Here is a 21,586-nt window from a genome sequence, read left to right on the forward strand (position 1 = left end):
TCAACTGTCTGTCTATCCGTTCGTCAAAGGACAGCCCGCCGCCACAATAATGATGTAGATTCACGCGGTTTGGAAGAGATCCAGGCCGGCACAACTATGTTTTTATTTTCTGTTCTTTTAAAATGACTGTATAATTAGGCTTAAGAAATACGTTTAAAGATAATATGTAGTTCTGAAATAGAGTTTTAGTATACAGATACTGAAATTAGTAAGTTACTTTATAGTTATGAGCTCATATGTTTTTATTATAGCATAGGCATTTTAAACATTTGTTGTTGTTGTTTTTTTAAGACACCAAATGGAAATGTGGAAGCTAAAGTGATGTGTTTTTATAGAAGAAAAGACATTTCTAGTTCTTTGGTTCTGATGGCAGATAAGCACCAAAGTAAGTTACGTATACACTTCTGAGTTCCAAAATTTTCTGTGTAATAATTGGTGTGTGTGTATATTTATTGTATTTCAAATATAATTATAATAATAAACTACTTTTAAAAAATTATGTAATATTTTTTTTGCTTTGGGTCTCTGAACCAGATCTCTCTTAATTTTATAGTTTGCTGTCTATTTCACTATAATAAAAAATGTATTTATTTTACTTATTAATTAATAGGAAAGCTAGGATGAACCAATGAGTCCCTTGCTGTTTTCAAATTTTTTACATAAATAATGTATTTTACAGTATGCAAACTATGTATGAGGATACTGATTCATAGCTTCACACATTTACTACTGCTGCCCATAAAAGTTAAATAGTTAGGATACTATTTATTCTAACTAAAAATAATTTGTATTTAAATAACATCTTTTGGGATAACATTATGACAGAGATACATTGCTAAATATATATATGTTTGGATCTTGGACAAAAATGTAAAAATTTGAAATATTGAAGAAATTGCACAGTAAAGTAAAACTCACTAGACGTAAATTGAGTTGAAGCCTAGATCTTTACCTCTGTGTTGTTTTTGTTTGATATTCCAAAATAAACTAAACATTTAAAAATATAGAATTATATTGGGTAGTTATTTTTTATCAGTTATAGTATATTCTATTGTACTTTTTCACATAAGTTATAGATTAATGAAAGTGGTTACTTATATTCAGTTAGGATAAATCTTTGGTAAGTGGGTGACTTATAGAGCTATTGTGAATAAACTTAAATTTGTTAACATGACAGCTACATAACACATCAGAACTGTATTTTATGATGGATTTACTATTATATATCTATTTTAATATTGATATTTTTTAAGTTAAATGTATATTCATAAATGTAAATAACTTATACTGTTAAATCTGTATTGCAAAATACCCACCTATTCACTAAAATTATAAGATTCTTGAGTGTATGAATCAACAATATATGTGTGTGTACCTAAACATTTGTGTTGTCTATGTTGTTGTGCAGGATGAAATTTCTAGAAGCTTTCCTCATTACCTATAAATGTAACCAACATGATATGCCAAAAAAGTTTTATATTGTTGGTATACTGTAAACCTTGCAAGCTATGATTGTGATTAACACTTACTAATCAGAACTTCAGATACGTGACAAGGAATGTTTATAAATTTTGAACATTACGAACCAGTTAACTTCAGCAGATTCACATCAGATGTAGTATTTTTATGAAGATGTTATAATTTATTTAAAAACCAGTCTGTTTAATTTTGAAACCATTGGTAAAGATATTTTTCTTCTTTAAATTAAACTACAGTTTTTTCAACAAAAAAAAACATATTTTTTAACAGTCATGCATGAAGATGTTCTTATTTTAAAGCATTTCTCCTAGTAACAGATCAAAGCCTTAAAATAAAGATTTTATTGGAAGGTTTTAAGTAGCTATTCTTGTTAGTTACAGCACTTGGTGGGCCACCCATGGCTCAGTGGTAAATGTACCAGATTAAGAATCTGAGAGGTCATGGTTTGTATTTTATTGCTGCATAATTGTGCTCTGTGCGTCAAAGTTGTAGGTGCATTATAAGTGTGATAGTCAAATCTCACTATTAAATTAGAATATTCCAAGAGTTAATAGTAGGTGCTGTTGACTAGCTGTATTCTCTCTAGTTTATCAGTTGAAAGTTACAGATGACTAGTAAAACTGGGCAGTTAGTGAAGTATATATGTTTATCAGTTAATTGCCTGACTGGTTAATCAGTTATTTTCACATTGAGTCATGACACTGGTCATTAAGTACAACAATCTTGAAGTAATCAAAAATAATAATGGGGAGTCATAATGGCAATATTTTAATTACTTTGATAGTTAGAATAATAAAGATCTATCTTCATTACTTTATAATTTTATCTGACATTAATTATTGTAATTAATGTTCATGGGTATTCAAGTTAATCACCCAGCTAGTATGGATAGTGTTTATGTAGTTTTGTATTATTATCCAGAACAAAAGCCAGTATACCAAGTTTTTTAAAGAATGGAAGTATACAGAAACATTTATTAGTGTACCAATTAATTAGGCTTGCTTGTTTGAATGTACAGTGGCTGTCACACAGATTAATAGATGCTATGTAGGAAATGAAATATAAAAGCCAGATCGGTCCCAGTTTAATGTTTTGTTTTCTTTAAATAAGACATATTATTTCAGTAAATACCAGCCCCAAAATCTTGAACTCTTCAGTGCATCTTAAAACTGATAGTTTCTTGGTTATAAAATTATGTTTGGGTGTATGTCTTTCAAGGTTTTGATGAACAGAAATTTCATACACTTACTACGTATGACTAGGAATAGTGTCCCTGTGTTTTTTATAATGTAAACTAGTTTATGTATGCTGTTTCTCAAAGAGTTGGAATGGCTATAATGATAAAACTGTTCCATTATAAGCCCCTGTTGAGGTTAAGTTAGTGCGTAGTTGTTTATATCAAAAGAATATTCATTTAATGGTATTCAGATCCATGAAACCTGAAAACAAACATTTTCATACATTTGTTTCAACTGAATTGGTGTTTGATTTCCAACTGAAACTTTTAATAAAAGTTTCATGAACAACTGACTATAACGTTAAATAATGACAGACGTTTTAATAAAGTTTAAAACTAGTTTGTTTTTCAAAATTCTGTGTGATGGTATCTGAATATATGGTATTTGAAAGATGCATAGTGTCTGAGTGATGGTGATGATCTCATAAGTATTTGGAAACTTTTGACCATTTTTATTTACAGTAAAAAGACTTGTGTAATGTTGATAACACTGATTTTTTTATGTAACTCATTTGATAGTTATAGAAACCAATATTTATAGGTTGTATATTGTCTTTGCAACTATTTGTGATGCTAGGAAAATGCATAGGTGTTAAAGAGAAAAGTACAAAATCATGTATGTAAGATCAGAACTTGTAAAAGGTGGACATTACTTCATTCTGAGCAAACTAGGAACTCTACCTCCATAACACCTGTATTATTATTTTTATTAATTTTCTTATTCGCTTAGTTTAACTAAGATTCATAAGATATTTTAATTGCATGTAATAGGCTGGTATGGCAATTCTTTTAAAGCCAGGTAACACAGAAGACGTTAGGAGGTTTTGCCCTTATAACTCTTGAAATATCTTGTATTACTTCACGACTTAAGTGCACAGTTAAATTTAACTGGAATGATGGTAGTATCTCATTGGAAGAAATAATTAATAGATTAATCTTTTGTTTTGTTGTGCAGTAACTAAGAACTGTTTACTATTTAAAAAAATTGCTGAATTTTAACAGTTTTGGAGACCATATTGTAGGTTGTATATAGTTAACAAAAAAAGGAAACTTTATGGGATGTTTGTTTTCCAGCATAGAACATGAAGTCTTAAAGTTTGGAACATAATTACAAATATTATCCCCCCCCCCACATCTCACAAGTACATCTGTATGCTGCTGCTTAATTTGTTAGTCAGTCATCCTGAAACTTAGAAAAATATATCTTGGTCTGTTATGTCTAGGCATCTTTATTTGGGTGGGATATGTGTTTGTTATAATTCTTTAAGGTCAAATCTTAGAGAAAATATATTATGATCTACATTTTTAAGTATATGTGTGTGCATATGTAAAGGAAACTTCACACAGAGATAGTTTCAGACTTGTGTCTTTCCTTGAATTTTATAGAAGTTAAAATATTTTGTAAAATTAAGAGGTTTTTAAGACTCTTCTTCCTCTGTATTTCAAGTAAAAAAACCAGACTTTCCACAAATATACCTCACAGCATTTTCCACAGATTAAAGCAGCAACACATTTATTACTTGTGTTAATTCTAAACAGGTCAAATGTAAAACTATTTGTGATACACATAATAGAAAACTGGGGATATTGTCTAATATGTGAACATTACAAAGGGTTGTTAATTAATAGTTTTCTTTGTTTTGTTTTTTTATTAACACAGTGCGTGAAAATGCATATAATGTGTTTAAGAATACATGTAATGTTTTTTGTTACCTTAAATAAATCAATTCACAAGAAGCTACCAATCTTGTGTTATCACTGTTTAATATGCTATGATGTATCTAGATTCCAACAAAGTCGCCTAAGTTGTACTGTTTTGAGTGTCCTTCCCTCATAAGATATATTGGTTTATGTACCCCTTTCCCTTTCTTTTATACCAATCCTTTCTAAAGCAGGGCCCTGGGGGGAGGGGGCAAATGGTATTTTCTGTGAGACATTTCTAGTCGGGCCAGATTAACAATAACATGTATACGCAAATTTATTAGGGGTCACATTATGAGAATCTAATCGGATAAAATTGGTTACGCTACTTTTGTTATCATTTTACAAACTCAAATACTAACCATCTTTCTTTAATTTTGTGACAGCCAAATAACTAGATTCAGTAATTTATCAAAAAGTGTTTTAATATTGTTTACAAGAGACGGAGCATTCGATGTCACAAATATAAAGTTTCAAAGCTCGGTTCTTGTTGAATACACCTGGCGGGAAACTTCGTGATGACGAGAAACCCAATTAGAGCAAAAATGTATTTCAGGACCTCAGAAGGTCGAAACGCAGTTCTCTGCTTTATTAGTAAAAGTGTTAATACACATACTAGCCGTCCTGAGGTTCTGGAGGGAGAATTGCTTGTTATATGTACAACTTGTCATGAAATAGCCATTTTTATTGTAATATCGCTGTTTGTTGTCACATTAATAGGTACAACTCAATAGGAAGTTAAAAGAAACACATTTTTCAGTTTGAGGTTGGCAGGCATGAAATGCACGCTGCACTTGAAAGTGGTGTTTGATTTCAGTGACAAATAGGCCTAAGTGACGAGTAGGCTCAACTCCTGTTAAAATGAACGTGATGCTTGTTCAGTGAACTTGTACTTTGATGTGTTTCAAATTGCAGCTTTAGACACCCATAGATGTTCACTGATAAACAAAAACTCTTCACCCGTTCAAAAAAACAAACTTAATTTAAACTGAGCTAAACTTTATCCGTGCACTAGCTGGAACCACAGATTAAAACTTGCCGGAAGTTCACCTTTTTTATAAGGTAGAAGTAGACGTTATGTCCGGTGTATTGAAAAGTAGGGTGGAGATAAGTGTTAACCATCGGCTGGTTGCGTGTTTTATAATAGGATGTTGAAGCAGAACTATCGCATGTTTTGTTTTGTGGTCGTTTTATCGGAGTGAATGTCAACTTAATACTTATTAGATTTGTAATGTTTATAGCATACTGGTTCACGTTAACATTTTATACTTGTGTCTAAAGTAACTCTACTGTATCTTTTGTTGGTAGACAGTCTCCTACTGCAAGACTTATTTTTAGATACACTTTAAAAAACAAAATGGGGTGTTTTAGTTTTCTTTACTTAAGATATTAAATTAATAAACATTTGAAATTTGGAGAGAAAAGCGCTTCAACTCAAACGGTTAATATTACTAAAAAACAAAGGTTATGTGATATTTACCATATATCTAGCTGTGACAATGAAATATTTACGTCATATTTTTGTGGAAACCTTATTCTGCACGAGACTCATTTTCTTTCATCTGGTCTTTTAACGATAAATGTCACTTGAACTTAGCGTTCGTTCGAGTGCTTTTGGGAACTATAGCTTCATGTCAGTGATAAACTAAGGCAGAAAAAAAATGTATATTGCTAAATCTCTCTTGACCTGTATCATGGAAGTTTGCGAAGAGCACGTGTGCATTACATGGTGTTGCAATTACCTTCTAAAATTTGGTAGTAATTTTCAACTAAAACGGCGCTGTAGATTTTTCGAAGAGTTTTTTTATGACGTCATAACGTGTGTTACTAGGGGGGGGGTGAGTCTTGTGTAAACTTGGAACTCCCATGGCGAAAACCTTGATAGGCGAAACAACTATATACATGATGAGAATAAAATATCGTTTGTGGTGCTTTGTGAGTATTGTTGTGATGGTGTTCTTTTGTTGGCCGATTCTTTTACACTGTCTTTATTTTAAATAAGTTTGAACATTTGTACACAACAAAATGTTGAATCGGAGCTAACGAGGACAAGCTTTATGAAATCTGTTTAAAGAAAAGTTTTGAAAATATTACTAACAGCTATGTGTATGTGTCAGAAGCCCTGCTGAGATACAGAGGAATTAATAATACCAAATAATTTCTTGTGCTGAACATACCCATTAAATTATAAACGCCCTTGTAGAATTTCACTTTTCCAACGAGACAGCAGATAGCTCGATGTGGCTTTGCTATAACAAAATGATAGGTATTTTGAGTAAACTTCGTTTGTAGCCCTCTAGTTTTCCCGGGTGTTTTTGTTTTTACGCTAATGGTTTATTTTTTACAGCTCCTTATTTTTGTTCTACTTCGTCACACAACATTTGAAAACTAAATAATTGTGTATCTTCTTTGTGGTTGTACGTATTCGACTTCTCTTTCAGAAAGAAATTATTAAACACGTCGTTTTTAACTCTTAGAAATATGTAAAACATCCACGTTTTCAAAATTTTCGAAACAGCACCAGTGTATTACCATAATCAGGTGTTTAAGGCATTCGACTCGTAATCTATGAGTCGTGGGGGCGTTATAATGTGAGGGTCAATCCCACTATTCGTAGGTAAAAGAGTAGCCCAAAAGTTGGCGGTGGGTGTCGATGACTAGTTGCCTTTCCTCTAGTCTTACACTGCTAAATTAGGGACGGCTAGTGCAGATAGCCCTCGAATAGCTTTGCGCGAAATTCAAACCAAATTATCGCCCCCGGAGGAGGGGGGGATATTGCAGTCAGGTTCGTCAGTGTTTCCACGCGTGTATTTAGAAAACTAATAGACCGATCGATATACACGAAACTTTTACACAAGATGGAAAGTCAGTATGGAATATTCCTCCCCATATTTGGTACGGATTCATATCGAGATACTATTACGAATCAATTTTGAAATATATTTTATAGTGGCGAGATAGGGCGTTTTCGTGGTTTAGAGTTAACACCTCCGTAAAATATGATCGGATTTGTATAATATTTCATGGGAACATTAAGGTTGAGACTTCTCATCATGCTACAAAAAATAATTCGGATTTTTGATCATTTTGGATGTAATAAGGATTTTCTGAGTTTTCGAAGGGGAAATTTGACGTTATGTGATATAAACGCATCCAGTCTGGAAAAGGATCGGAGGGGCTAGTTGTGTATGGAATCTGTTTAATTACCCCTTTTAATTGTATGTTTAACTTTGAACACACAAAGCCAAAGTTTGTATACATGTGCCTGAATATATTGATCCTTTGACCTTTTAAGTTATGAAAATATCTGTTGGAAGTTATTGCACCAACAGAATTGATTTTTCCGTAAGAATATGCGGTGGTTATTCGAAACTTTTACCACCTTGTAATGAATCCGTGGTATTAATTGTTTCGAGAGAATATATAATGCTTATTAATCTGTGGAGATCCAGTTGATGGAAACTGAAAACCTTTCAAGCACATTTATGGTGACATTAACTCGATCACGGTACATGTTTTGGTGTCACTGTAGAGGTAGATGAATTTTTCAACGGAGTGTTGTGAAAGAAGCACGTATTTTAAGTGGGCGTTGTAGGGTATCGGGCAATCCCACTATTGGTAAAAAGAGTAGCCCAAGAGTTGGCGGTGGGTGGTGATGACTAGCTGCCTTCCCTCTAGTCTTTCACTGCTAAATTAGAAACGACTAGTGCAAAAAGTCCTCGTACAGCTTTGCGCAGAATTCCAAACAAATTGAAAAAACATTCCTGTATTTCGTTGTCGAAACACGACATAATATTCACAGTATGAACTATATAGCTAAGAAAACCATTCTCTAATTAATCATTAACAAATTAAATTATCTAAGACTAAAGAGGTCGCTAGAAACTAGCACACAGGGCACACGTCCCGATTGTATTTGACGGAGCCACGAATCCATAGTTGGTGTCTTGAAAGATTAGAATACAAAACCATGATCGATATGATATTGAAATCGGCGAAAATTCCCTAATATTTGAAGTACATAAGGATGCATCTTTGTACAGTTTGCTCTTTATAAAGTGTTCAACTTATTTCCTGAACTCTAGAGAAAGTTCCAGACATTAATTAAGGGCAAACTCATTACGTTGCGTTAAACTTCTTTCCGGCTAAACAACATAAATTTATGTTTGTTTGTTTGTTTTTTGGAATTTTGCACAAAGCTACTCGAGGGCTATCTGTGCTAGCCGTCCCTAATTTATCAGTGTAAGACAGCTAGTCATCACCACCCACCGCCAACTCTTAGGCTACTCTTTTACCAACAAATAGTGGGGTTGACCGTCACATTATAACACCCCCACGGCTGAAAGGGCGAGCATGTTTGGAGCGACGCGGATGCGAACCCGCGACCCTCAGATTACGAGTCGCACGCCTTAACGCGCTGGGCCATGCCGGGCCCATAAATTTATGAGAACGTCACTTGGTAGTTGTCCGGGTACATTTGAGTGCACAATGATCAGTGGCACTTTCAGTTTTCTTCCAAGCATCAAATCTTGGTGTGTTCTCTTAACTGTCCAAAGATTCTAGAAGTGATAGATCCTTTCTGGTTATAGTGACAGCAGAAATAGTAACCTAAAGATGTCACTTCTGCCCTCCTGTATCTCTCCATTTTGAACATAACGATCAATCTCCTCGATGTAAGGACTCTCATTGTGCTAAGTACATCTCTGTCTTTAATTGGTATCGAATCACTCTGTTATGAAGGTCGTTTTTATAAATAATATGATTTCCGTGACTCTGTCTAGAACAATGCATAATCTTGAAGTTGTATTTCAGAAGTTTCTGAAGCCATCTTGGTGTTTGGTATTTTAGAGGTATACAAACTTCTTTCCATATTGGTAATGGTGGGAATGACTTTGAGCTCGAACAACACTTGGTAGTTCTTTTCAAGTTGTACAATACCTCCTTTGCGTAACATTCAGTTTCCTTCCAGACTAGATATCCCCCACTGCAAAATCAGTAACATCTGTATGTCATACGAATGGATCTTCAAAAGTTTGTTGTGAATTTCGCGAAAATATAAAAAGTTGGGTATGCGAATATAGAAGTCGTGGTTACTTCAGTGTGTAGAATTGTGGTTCATAATCAACAGTCCGGCAACCTCATTTTGGGTAGAAGATGATAAGTCTCAGATGTAACTGTCACACAGTAATTGTTAGTAAATCATTTATGTTCAAAAAATAGGAATAAAAATGTTTTCCCATGTAATAGTATTTGAAAATTTATTAACTCTGTGATATAAACAGATAAATACCTTCGACTCGGGGTGTTAGTGTAGTTATGTGAAAGTTGTTCGTGAGCTACGCGTAAAGGTTGAGAGAGAACTGTATTTGTAAACACAATCTCAAGAAGACATCGTGGGATAATATCCGTACTTAGCTCAAAAAAATACGTTGTTTTATATTCCCCTCGGTGTTGATTCCTGTACGTGGTGAGGGGACCTCCCAGGGAAGGTTCTGTTCTATCTGGTTACCTTCTCTGGGATCTAAACATCCACCCACGTGTTTGTCGTGCGTGGCGACCCGTGAAGGGGAGGAGAGGATCCTGGTGGTTGAGGGGTCCAACCCTAACACATCACTTTGGCCTCGAATTCCTGTAGACGGGCGGCCTTTGGGTGACCCCCCCTTGGGTCAGTCGGCTGGTCCACTTGGGCTAGAGTCAACCAAGTACCAGTGTTAGAAGTTCTCAACGGGTGTTGTGGACATTGTGCCTGATGCTGGTGTTTAGGTACAGTGGTCACGAAACCCTGGCGTTGCTGCATTGTCCTTGCGTGACTTTGTAGTGCGTCCCCTTGTAGGGCTCCATGGTGGGTGGGGTCAGTGGGTACCGAAATTTTTTCTTTTTCCTATGGATCCTCTAAAAAATTTAAATAAAATTGTAAAAAAAAACAGTCAATGGGTAAGCGACCACATCTTGAATACTCAGAACAGCAATCTTCAACATCAGTAACACACGTACCTCATTTTCTTATATTACATTCTCTTTCGGAAAAACCTTTAGGGCAAATGTCCCCTTTTTTATTCAAAAGGGACTAGAGGGACTTGCTGGCTCTCCAAAATCAGTAAAGAAACTTCGATCTGGTGACATATTGGTTGAGACATCCACATCCCAACACAGTGAACTCCTCTTGAATTCAAAGGCAATTGGGGATATACCTATTGAGGTTACACCCCATGCTACCTTGAATTCTTCACGAGGAGTTATTGTTGAAAGGGATTTGAAGAACGTTCTCGAGTCAGAGATTCTCGCTGGTCTCTCCACTTAAGGAGTTTCTGCAGTGAGGCGCATCTCCACTCGCAAAGATGGAGTTACACTGCCAACAAATACCCTCGTTTTAACATTTACTTCACCACGTGCACCTGCCACCATCAAGGCAGGTTATCTCATTTGCAGGGTTCGGCCATACATACCAAACCCTCTTCGATGATTCCAATGTCAGAGATTCGGCCACTCAAAGACATCTTGTCGTGGTTCCCTGACATGTGTTCGTTGTGGAGGCAAGGACCACGATGCCTATGAGTGTCACACGGACCCACATTGTGTCAAGTGCAATGGTTCCCACCCTTCCTACTTTCGTTCTTGCCCAAAATGGTTGGAGGAAAAAGAGGTGCAGCATTTGAAAACGACCCATAACATTAGTTATCCTGAGGCTCGGAAATTGCTGTCCACAACTCCATCTCGGACATATGCTGCTGCACTTCATTCCACAACTACAGTGGGAGAGCACACAGATCTCTCTGTGCCTCCAGGAGAATCGTTTTCAAAACAAATGAAAAGCCTTTTGACCTCCGTGGTTAAAAAGGTTGATGAATCGACTTCCACACCCATCTCTGTTCCTCCCGTACCTTCCAACAAACCTCAAGATCCACGTTCTTCAGTTTCAAATACAGGCATTTCTTCTGATACATCTTTTTCTCCCACCACAAGAGACAAAACAATTATTCGTTCGCGTCCTCAGTCACTGGATTCCCCTTCCAATAACAAAAACCTGCACACCCGACCCAGAGCAGGATCCATGGAGGTTGATAGACCTCCTCTGACTAAAGACAGTAAAGAAAAAAGACGTGGTCGTAAACCGAAGGGTTCTCCAGCCACTTCACCTACCCGTTCTTAAAAATGGCCACCTTGATACAATGGAACTGTCGAGGTTTACGTTCAAATCTGGATGATATCAAAACGCTGATTGCTTCCTACCATCCTGTTTATCTTTCTTTACAAGAAACATTTCTCAAAACTGCTGATACTGTCTCTATTCGGCAGTTTTCTCTGTACAAAAATGACAGGTTGTGTGATGGTCGAGTACATGGAGAGGTGGCACTGTTGGTTGATCAACACGTGCCCACCCTGTCTTTGTCACTCAACACACCCTTGGAGGCTGTAGCCATCCGTGTTTCCTTGGGTCATACCATCACTGTTTGTTCTCTGTACCTGTCCCCTGGAGAGACATATGATCAATCAGATCTTGATGCTCTCGTTGAACTGTTGCCATTTCCATTTCTAATCCTAGGGGATTTTAATGGACATCATCCCCTCTGGGGAAGTGCTGTTATTGATGGGAGGGGCCAACCTGTAGAGCAGATGCTCTCTGATCACAATCTTTCTCTTTTCAATACTGGTTCTTCCACTTACTTTCATGCACCTAGTCAGTCCTTTACCGCTATTGATCTCTCAGTTTGCTCCCCTTCATTATTCTCCCATTTTTCATGGAGGGTTGACAGTAATCCACTAGGCAGTGATCATTTTCCGATCCTTTTGAGAGAGACTGGCCGTGGTCGATGCCACCCTACCTGCGTGCCCCGGTGGAAGCTGGATCAGGCAGACTGGTCCACTTTCACTGCCCTCGCAGCACTTGATCCTGCCATCGTAAATCAGCCATCAATAGACGACTGTGTAGCAGCGGTAACTGACTGTATTACACATGCAGCTGCTCAGTGTATTCCTAAAACCTCGACACGTTTTCCACGATATCCTCGTCCGTGGTGGAATCCTGCTTGCCACTTAGCACGGAAGGCTCAAAAGCGGACCTGGGATACTTTTCGTAGATATCCCACACTTTCAAACCGGGTTGCTTTCCAACGGGCCTGTGCACATGCTAGGTGGGTAAGACGTCAAAGCCAGAAGGAATCTTGGATTAAGTTCACAACCAGCATATCTTCTACCACCAGTTCCAAGATCATATGGGACAGGATTCGAAAGGTTAATGGACACTACAATTCTATCCCCCTCTCGATCTTACTCTCTGATGGTCAGGAGGTGACTGATACTGATGTTCGAAACATCACTAACACTCTAGGTAAAAGCTTTTGCCGGGTATCTAGCACTTCTGCTTGTTCCTCCACCTTCCTGGCCATCAAGACTCGGGCAGAGCGATCACCTCTTTCCTTTCGAACTGACTGTTTCTTTGACTATAATTGTCCCTTTACCCTGGTGGAACTAAAAATGGCCCTTCATTGGTCTGCCAGTACGTCTGTTGGACCTGATGATATTCATTATGACATGCTGCACCATCTATCTCCTGCTTTTCTTGATGTCCTGATTGTTTTCAACCAGATCTGGCAGGAGAATGTTTTTCCTGATGCCTGGCGCCAGGCTATTATTTTACCTTTCTCTAAGCCAGGGAAAGATCCCAAGATTCCTTCAAACTACCGTCCAATTGCTTTGACGAGCTGTCTCTGTAAGACTTTAGAAAGGATGGTTAATGCTCGTCTTGTTTGGTTCTTTGAATCAAACAACCTCCTCTCGCCCACCCAGTGTGGGTTCCGTCGACAGCACTCCACCACAGACCACCTAATTCGTCTTGAAACATCTATCAGAGAAGCCTTTCTCAACCACCAACATCTTGAACCAAATTCTTTGACATAGAGAAGGCTTACGACACAACATGGAGGTATGGCGTTTTGCGAGACCTCCATACATATGGGTTACGTGGCCATCTACCCATGTTTATTAAAAATATTTTAATGGACAGGAGATTCCAAGTTCGTGTGGGTTCGACACTTTCCCGTTCTTTTGTACAGGAACTTGGAGTCCCTCAAGGCTGTGTATTGAGTGTTACACTCTTTAATATAATGATAAATGCCATCACTGAACAACTCCCTCTCACTGTTGCGAATGGGCTGTATGTCGACGACTTTCACATCTCATGTCAGTCGTCAAACATGAGATATATTGAGCGGCAACTACAAACCGCCCTCAATTGTGTACGGAAGTGGACTCTGGCAAACGACTTTAATTTCTCTCTCTCCAAAACTGTATGCATGCACTTTTGCCGTCGACGGGGTATTCACCCTGATCCTGAACTTCATATCGGTGAAGTTTTGCTGCCAGTGGTCCCGGATACCAAGTTCTTTGGGCTTATCTTTGATCGTAAACTGACCTTTATACCACACTTAAAGCAGCTTCGGGTCAAATGCACAAGAGCACTGAACATCCTCCGTGTTCTCTCTTCTACCAGTTTGGGGGCAGATCGCTGTTCAATGTTAAAGGTATATCGTGCTCTTATTAGATCGAAACTCGATTATGGATCAATGGTCTATGGCTCTGCCAGACCCTCGGCCTTAAAGATGCTGGACCCCATTCATCACCAAGGACTTCGACTCTGCACTGGGGCTTTCCGTACCTCTCCAGTTCAAAGTATATACATTGAATCTCATGAACCTTCTCTACACCTTCGCCGTTTGCAACTATCTTTACAATATACTTCGAAACTTCATTCCTTACCAAAGCATCCCACCTGGAAATGTGTTTTCCTTCCTCGGTGGGCAGTACTTTTTCAGAACAGACGATCTGTCATTGCTCCGTTTGGCCTTCGCATCCGGACGCAATTGGATGAATTGGGTCTGTCCTTGGATAACATTGCAGATTTCACAGGTTGGCCCATCCCACCATGGCTTATTACAGCCCCCAAATGTGACCTTTCTTTGAGTCACCTAAAAAAGGCAGATACTCCAGATTGGAAGTACCGTCTTTTATTCATTGAATATCTTTCAAACAATCACTCAGTTCCCATTTATACAGATGGTTCCAAATCAGGTAATTCAGTGGGCTCTGCTATGGTTTGCTTTGGGTCAGTAGTTGCGTGCAGAATCCCTTCTACAGCTTCTGTGTTCACTAATGAACTGTATGCCATATCTCTTGCCCTGGATCATATTCCAGCTGAGCAGTACTCCAACTGCACTATTTATACTGATTCGCTTAGTTCTATACTTGCTTTGGAATCGCTACACGTTAGCTCACATCCTGTTCTCGCTGATATTCGAAACCGACTGGCCCATTTCTCATTAGCAGCTACTTCAATCCAGTTTTTCTGGATACCAGGCCATGTTTGAATTCGCGGGAACGAGCTTGCAGATATGGCAGCTAAATATGTCTGCTTCAGCACCATCGCTCCTATGCCTATTCCGTACATGGACTATGGTGTTGTCTTCAAGGCTCGGCTCCATGCCAGCTGGCAGTCCACTTGGAGTGAGCAACGTGACAAGAAACTTTTTCAAATCAAACCAAAAATTGGACTTTGGCCATCTAGCTTCCGTAAAGTTCGGAAGGAGGAAGTTGTTCTCACTAGGCTACGCATTGGTCACAGTTTTTTAACTCATCATTTTCTTTTATCTGGAACTGATGCACCAGTGTGTAATTTGTGTGACACTCAAATCACTATCAACCACGTTTTACTTTCTTGCCATCGTTACAATTCTCAACGACGGCAATATTTTAAACATATTTTTTCCCAGGGTCAGTCTGTAACATTGGACAGAGTTATTGGTGATGGTGACTCTGTCCACCTTGATAATGTTTTTAATTTTTTAATGGCCATTAATCTTTTTAATCTCATTTAAGTGTTGCATATTTATTCATTACACCTTTTTAATTGTGGTTCCTTTTTTACAGTTTTAATCTCTCTCCTTCAATTTGACATTGGAAAATGGCCGTAACATTAAATAACTCGACACCAGGACTGGAAAGGCCAACTTCAGGTGACTAACGCTCTGTTTGAACTATCCGTTTGAACTACTCGTTAGTCGTCCTGGCGAGTTGTTATTATACTTTTGCTGCATATCATTTCACACTTTTACTACTTAACTTTTTAGTACTGGCCATATTGACTCATAACCCGGAACCAGGACTGGAAAGACCAACTTCAGGTGACTGACGGTGGTTTTTATACTTACCTGTTAGTCTTCCTGGCGGGTTATGATCATTACCATTCTGCTACAGGTAGTTCTTTACAACTTTGTTGACTGGATGTCAACATTGGTTTTTACGCCATTTTCTGTTTTAATTGCCGTTTTGCTTTTATCTTCAATTACTTTTACAAATTTTACTCCATTTACTTGACTTTTATCTTTTTACTGGACATTTGGCTACTCATTATTACGATTTTGCGGAGTGTCTTTTAAAACTTTTATTCTTTTACATTTTGATACTGGTTGCTATGACACATAACCCGGAACCAGGACTGGAAAGACCAACTTCAGGTGACTGACGGTGGTTCTTGAACTTACCTGTTAGTCTTCCTGGCGGGTTATGATCATTACCATTTTGCTAGAGTAAATATTTTACAACTTTGAAGACTGGATGTCACCATTGGTTTTTACACCATTTTCTGTTTTAATTGCTGTTTTGTTTTTACCTTCATTTACTTTTACAAATTTTACTCCATTTACTTTACTTTATCTTTTTATTGGACATTTGGCTACTCATTGTTACAATTTTGCTATGTATCTTTTAAAACTTCTATTCTTTTACATTTTGATACTGGTTGCTATGACACATAACCCGGAACCAGGACTGGAAAGACCAACTTCAGGTGAGTGACGGTGGTTCTTGAACTTACCTGTTAGTCTTCCTGGCGGGTTATGATCATTACCTTTTTGCTAGAGTAAATACCTTACAACTTCTTATACTCTGCCTTCTATCTTAACATTGTAGACTAGGTGTCAACATTGGTTTTATACTTTTTTGTTTTACCTTCATTTCCATTTATGTCTATTACTACATTTATTTATTTATTTTTACATTTTTACCGAATGTCTGGCGCAGATAGCCTCGCTGCTTTGTGCCATAAAACACTAAATCAATGAATCAATCAATCAATGTTTTATATTCTTATTGCGTTGTTATTAAGTGTACTAAATCTTAACGGACCCCCCCCCCGCTGGTACAGCGGTAAGTCTACGGATTTACAGCGCTAAAATCAGGGGTTCGATTCCCCTCAGTGGACTCAGCAGATAGCCCGATGTGGCTTTGCTATAAGAACACACACACACACACACACACATAAACGGGTAACTCGACTTGCAGATCTATGCATGCGTTGTACCGAGTTACTGTTTATTGCACCCAAGGTTGTAACACTAGTTTTCAAACAGTTCTAACTAAGTCGTTGGAGGCTTTCTATTGGATAAACCATATAACGTAATATCATTGACTGTTGAATGTAGGGTTAATATACTTGTGTCCCTTTTGGCCCAGCTAGTCGCGAGTCATTTCACATTTTTCAATGGAATGACTAAAACCAGCAGGAAGATATAACGACTGTTATATTCGGTTGGTGAATCCCGTCGAAGCACAAAGTGGTACTTTATATCTCTTTCTTTATAACTCTATCTGTATACATAACACTGGTGCATTTGAGAATTATTGATCCTTTTAAATTTATTTTGGAGTAAAGGAGACATTTTAAAAATAGAAAGGGATATTGTAATTTTTTGACCACTTTGAAAGTTATCTGTAACAAGGTGATCGTCGTCTTCTAATCTGTTTCGATGCATGCTCTCCAATTTTTTATTGCCACGAGACCAGTATTGTACACTTTATTCTTTCCAAGACTTTGAGTCGTGTGTTGTGGAGGTATTGGTGTTTCTATTAAAAAAAAAGTTGTATATTTAAACCGGAAACGGAAGATACACTTCCGCACGCTAAGGTTACAAAGATGACATTCTGGTAGAATTTAATGCGTATGATTACTACTTGTAATGTCGTAATAGGCCTCACAGTGAATCTATGGTGTGAAGATTTTTTTATGCGTGTGAAATGACATACGAAATTCCCATACGTATCCTATTTAACCTGAACCACACGTGTTTGTATTTTTAGGAAAATGAGTTAAAAATAGGGTTTTTGAGAAATGGATAGTTCTTCACTGTAACGTAAACAAAGCCTGATAAATTAATGTGTATTCATTGGGAAGACGCACTTACTTTGGTTCAAGTAATGTTATGATTTTAGGAATGGCTCGGATTGTAAATTGGTTGTTTGCCAAAGAGATAAGCGGAAAACGTATAAAAATACTATATTCTTCTGGCCAATGGTGTTATAAAAAATTCATCTTTTCGTGTTACAGTCTATGTTTTCTTCAAATAGACTGGAAGACCTGTTATAATGAATAGCCAAGAAACGCTTTATGTGTATAGCAAATAGCCTCAAACATGTAATCACATATCGTTTTAAAACCTCGTACCTTGACAAACTTTGTTTTCCTTTAGAATAACCGAGATCATTGTCTACCGTAGGGTTATTTTATTTTCTTTTTTTAATGATTTACAGATGAGAGTGAATTTTCTACAAGTGTCAGTGATTAGAATATACACTTTTTCGTTTATTTTTGATCAGTAAGTTCTTAGTTATACCTTCGTTTATGAACACTTGTTTCGAAAACGCTGGAATATGAGATTTTTTATAGGAATACTTTTATATTGTTGACTCGTTTTGTTTGTTACTTAAAACGTCTGTACGTAGGAGAAAGTTGAACTGTGGTGCAGCGAAGGTGCAGGATGTAAGACATAATTTGGAGGTGGTGTTAGGTGCTTATCTAAGGGTAAAATATTTTCAATAATAATTATATATTCTAAAAGTATACAATTATAAAGTGATTAGTGAGCTTATAAAGGAATCTACATTGTACGTATCTGAATCATGGCTTAATACACTGAAATACACCACTACCGTATAGTAATTTTGACACGTGAACCAGTTATAAAAACTTTAGTCTTATTTTCATCAGGTACAGACAGAAGATGAAGACACGTTGAATGTGTGCGCGTGAATACGATCTACAAATGTGTATGTTAACCCTGGTGGAGCCGCAAAGGCGAAACGTTGGTTAAGTTTTTTTTAAACAATTATATCTGGATTATAAATGTCGTCTTTTGTAAATTTTTTATCAAACTGTGTAAATCTTTGTAGTAAGCGTTACACGTTTAGATATACAAATTGTCACTGATGTGGTTTGGTTGTTTGTGTATTTAACATGTTAAATCCAGTGTATTTGTATATACAGTGTCTTATTATTGTAGAACTTGCGTATAAACGTGGGTTTTTCTTACTCTGTTTCATTTAACTAAAACGTATGCGTTCTATTGTCACGGTTAACGCTAACAAGGTAGGGTTGTAGTAAGGAGTTTCATTAGCTAAAGTGCGGTGGTTAAAAAAAAATCCAATCGAATGTGTGTAAATCAGCGACTGTTGTTCAAGACGAGAACTAGCTTTTTTTTTTTTTGTGGTTTCCATAAATAAGCTATTTTATTTAATGTTGCTTTCGTTAATAATATTGGTTATAGAAGTTACTTTTTGTTTTCATTTGTCGCTTACTATAAAGTTTGTGTCAAATCATTAGATTTGAACGTGTCTTAGGACTAGTGTAAGTAGTCTTATGCTGACTGAATCTTGTGAGTTTGAACTGGATTTATTGTCGGAAAGTTCATCAACATTGAAGATACCTGGATGATGAACCAATACACTGCAGACTTGAAAAGTAGAAACGCAAGAAAAAATATTTAACGTGTTTCTCTCGTAACAAAACCACATTGGGCTATCTGCTGTGTCCACCAAAAACAATCGAATCTCTTATTTTAGCGTTTTAAATCAAAGACTAACCGCTGCCCCAGGATTGGATATTTAGTTAGCGATAATGATAGCTATTGGATTTTTAAGTTTCTTTTTAAGTACATGGCTTACTCTGATCAAACTTCTTGTTATTATTATTAACATAGGTTTTGTCTTTGATCTTTACCATAAGTTGTTCCCCCGATGGGACAGCAGTAAGTCTACGAACTTACAACACTAGAGTCCAGGGCTCAGTCTCTGCGATGGATACAGTGGATAGCTCAGTATGGCTTTGCTCTAAAACAATCTACCACAAGTTTTGTTATCACAGGTTTGGTATTGATTCCGATATATAGTATTCGTGTATATATGTTAACCCTGAAATTACCAATTTGTTTCTATACCTTTCACTGACGTTTGACCACGTGTTAAGAAATTGTGCCTGTAACATTTGATGTAAGAACTGACAAAGTCACTCGTTAACTATATAAAATGTATAGAAAACCCTAGTAGGGATTATTTGTGATATTAAGGGTATATTTATTTTACGTTTTTCTTTGTGATTGGTTTATTAATTAGAATCCTGTGATAAGTCATCCATTCAATAAGCGAATTGGTTTATAGTTTATAAAATATCTTTGAAAGCCGTTCAAGTTAACGTCAGAGACAAAGTAACGTCAACATTGTTATTGTTTTTAACGTCTGGATTTCATCTGTTTAAACATTTTCTGCCTATGGTAATGCAATATATATTGACAACTGGCTATTCATGAAGGTTATGACTTGTTAGAAATCCATACATGAATTTATCTTTGTTTTTTTCTCTAAACATGGATTTTTAAAACACGTTATGTTGAGATCATAAACAAACAATATATAACAAATGATTCCATCTTTATAGATCAAATTATATTTTGGTATAAATTAATATAAACTTTGAAATATTATATTTTGTGAGTTCTGTCCACGACATCTTGGTTGTTGGCTTTTGGGTGATTCGATAAAAAGTTCCACATAAGTAACAAAAGAATGCGTGTTTTGCGAACTTCGTATGAATTGTAAAGTTGTTGTGAAATTAAATCAGGAATAGTGCACCTTATTTCTGTCGTTTTGTGCCAGTCGCGGCCTAGTGGTTAGCGTGCCTGCACTGTGAATTCAAGGGCTCATGTTTCGCGTCATTGAGTTGCTCTCCGTCATTTCGGGCTGTGTATGCGCTGATGTTAATAATCAAATCTCACTACTGAGGTCAGGCAGTAATAGTTGGCACTAGGACTGTTGACTGTCTTTCGCCTGACCTGTCACAGCTATATCCAGGTAGCGTTACCCAACAGTTCTAAAAGTAACAGATTTCTCTGTAAATAAATACATATATATATTACTAAACAAACAACCACACATATAATAGCATGCTTTTATTCACGATCCTTTGTAATTGAAGAGCAGTGAAGTTTACGCACTATTGTTATGTTGAAAGTATTCTCGCGCGCAGAATTGTGTTCCATGGTCGATTCGGTCATAGGAAACCCAATAACAATGTTTTATATGCATTTTGCAAAGAAAATGAGCATTTTTAAAAAAATTTTCCATTACGCTGAGTACAGTAACAGGCCATAATATAATAATCCAAAGTTGAAGTAATGTATGGATTTCGCTGCCGGTTAACCGAAAAATAAACGTCGCTAATTTGAATGAAAACATAGAACTGTTACTTCTCTCTACGAGGAACATCTGTTGGCTATATTTTGTGTTTTTAATAGTTGTCATTTACTGGCACACAGGTTGGGCAAAATGAAAATTATGGTGGTGCATTTTTGATAGACAAATGTTATCTTATATATGTGAAAACGGCTGGTTTGGGTTGAGAAATTTTTATGTAGAGGAGCGAACAACGTTTTGACCTTCTACATAAAAATGTTTTCAACTTAAACCAGTCGTGTTTACCTATATATTTTGCTCTACAAGTGGGTTTTCTCGTTATCACTGATTAAATGTTATATTAAGTGTGTGTAAACCAAACGAACTCCAGGCATATTCCGTAATTTTTTTTTAAATTATAATAGTGTTTCGTAGATGCATGTGGAATTAAGTACTGCCAAAAATTACGTCCCTTAGTCTTAGTGATATTAATGTATTCCACCAGAGGACCTTGTTCCAAAGAATGAACTCGAGAAAAGGTGTAATGCAGTGTAGTTTCGTTACAGGGACCCCGTTGTCAGTCACGTAACATTGAATTTCTGTGTGGAAACTAAGCAAATTGACAAATATCCGTAGTTTTTGTACATTTAATTATCCCGTTTTTTGAGCTCTCTA

At 36.8% G+C, this 21,586-nt stretch overlaps 1 protein-coding gene across 5 annotated transcripts in view; it reads left to right on the forward strand.

Annotated features, from left to right (window-relative positions):
• The window catches only part of LOC143226538 (metastasis-associated protein MTA3-like), a 50,978-nt gene that overhangs the window by 919 nt on the left and 28,473 nt on the right, over positions 1-21,586 (forward strand). For all 5 annotated transcript variants that reach the window (XM_076457624.1, XM_076457625.1, XM_076457627.1 and 2 more), the window contains exon 3: positions 292-385. In XM_076457624.1, the coding sequence (XP_076313739.1) occupies positions 292-385 (94 nt within the window). The remainder of the gene's footprint in view (positions 1-291; positions 386-21,586) is intronic.

This window comes from Tachypleus tridentatus, chromosome 9 (genome assembly GCF_004210375.1).
Source record: "Tachypleus tridentatus isolate NWPU-2018 chromosome 9, ASM421037v1, whole genome shotgun sequence".
NCBI lineage: Eukaryota > Metazoa > Arthropoda > Merostomata > Xiphosura > Limulidae > Tachypleus > Tachypleus tridentatus.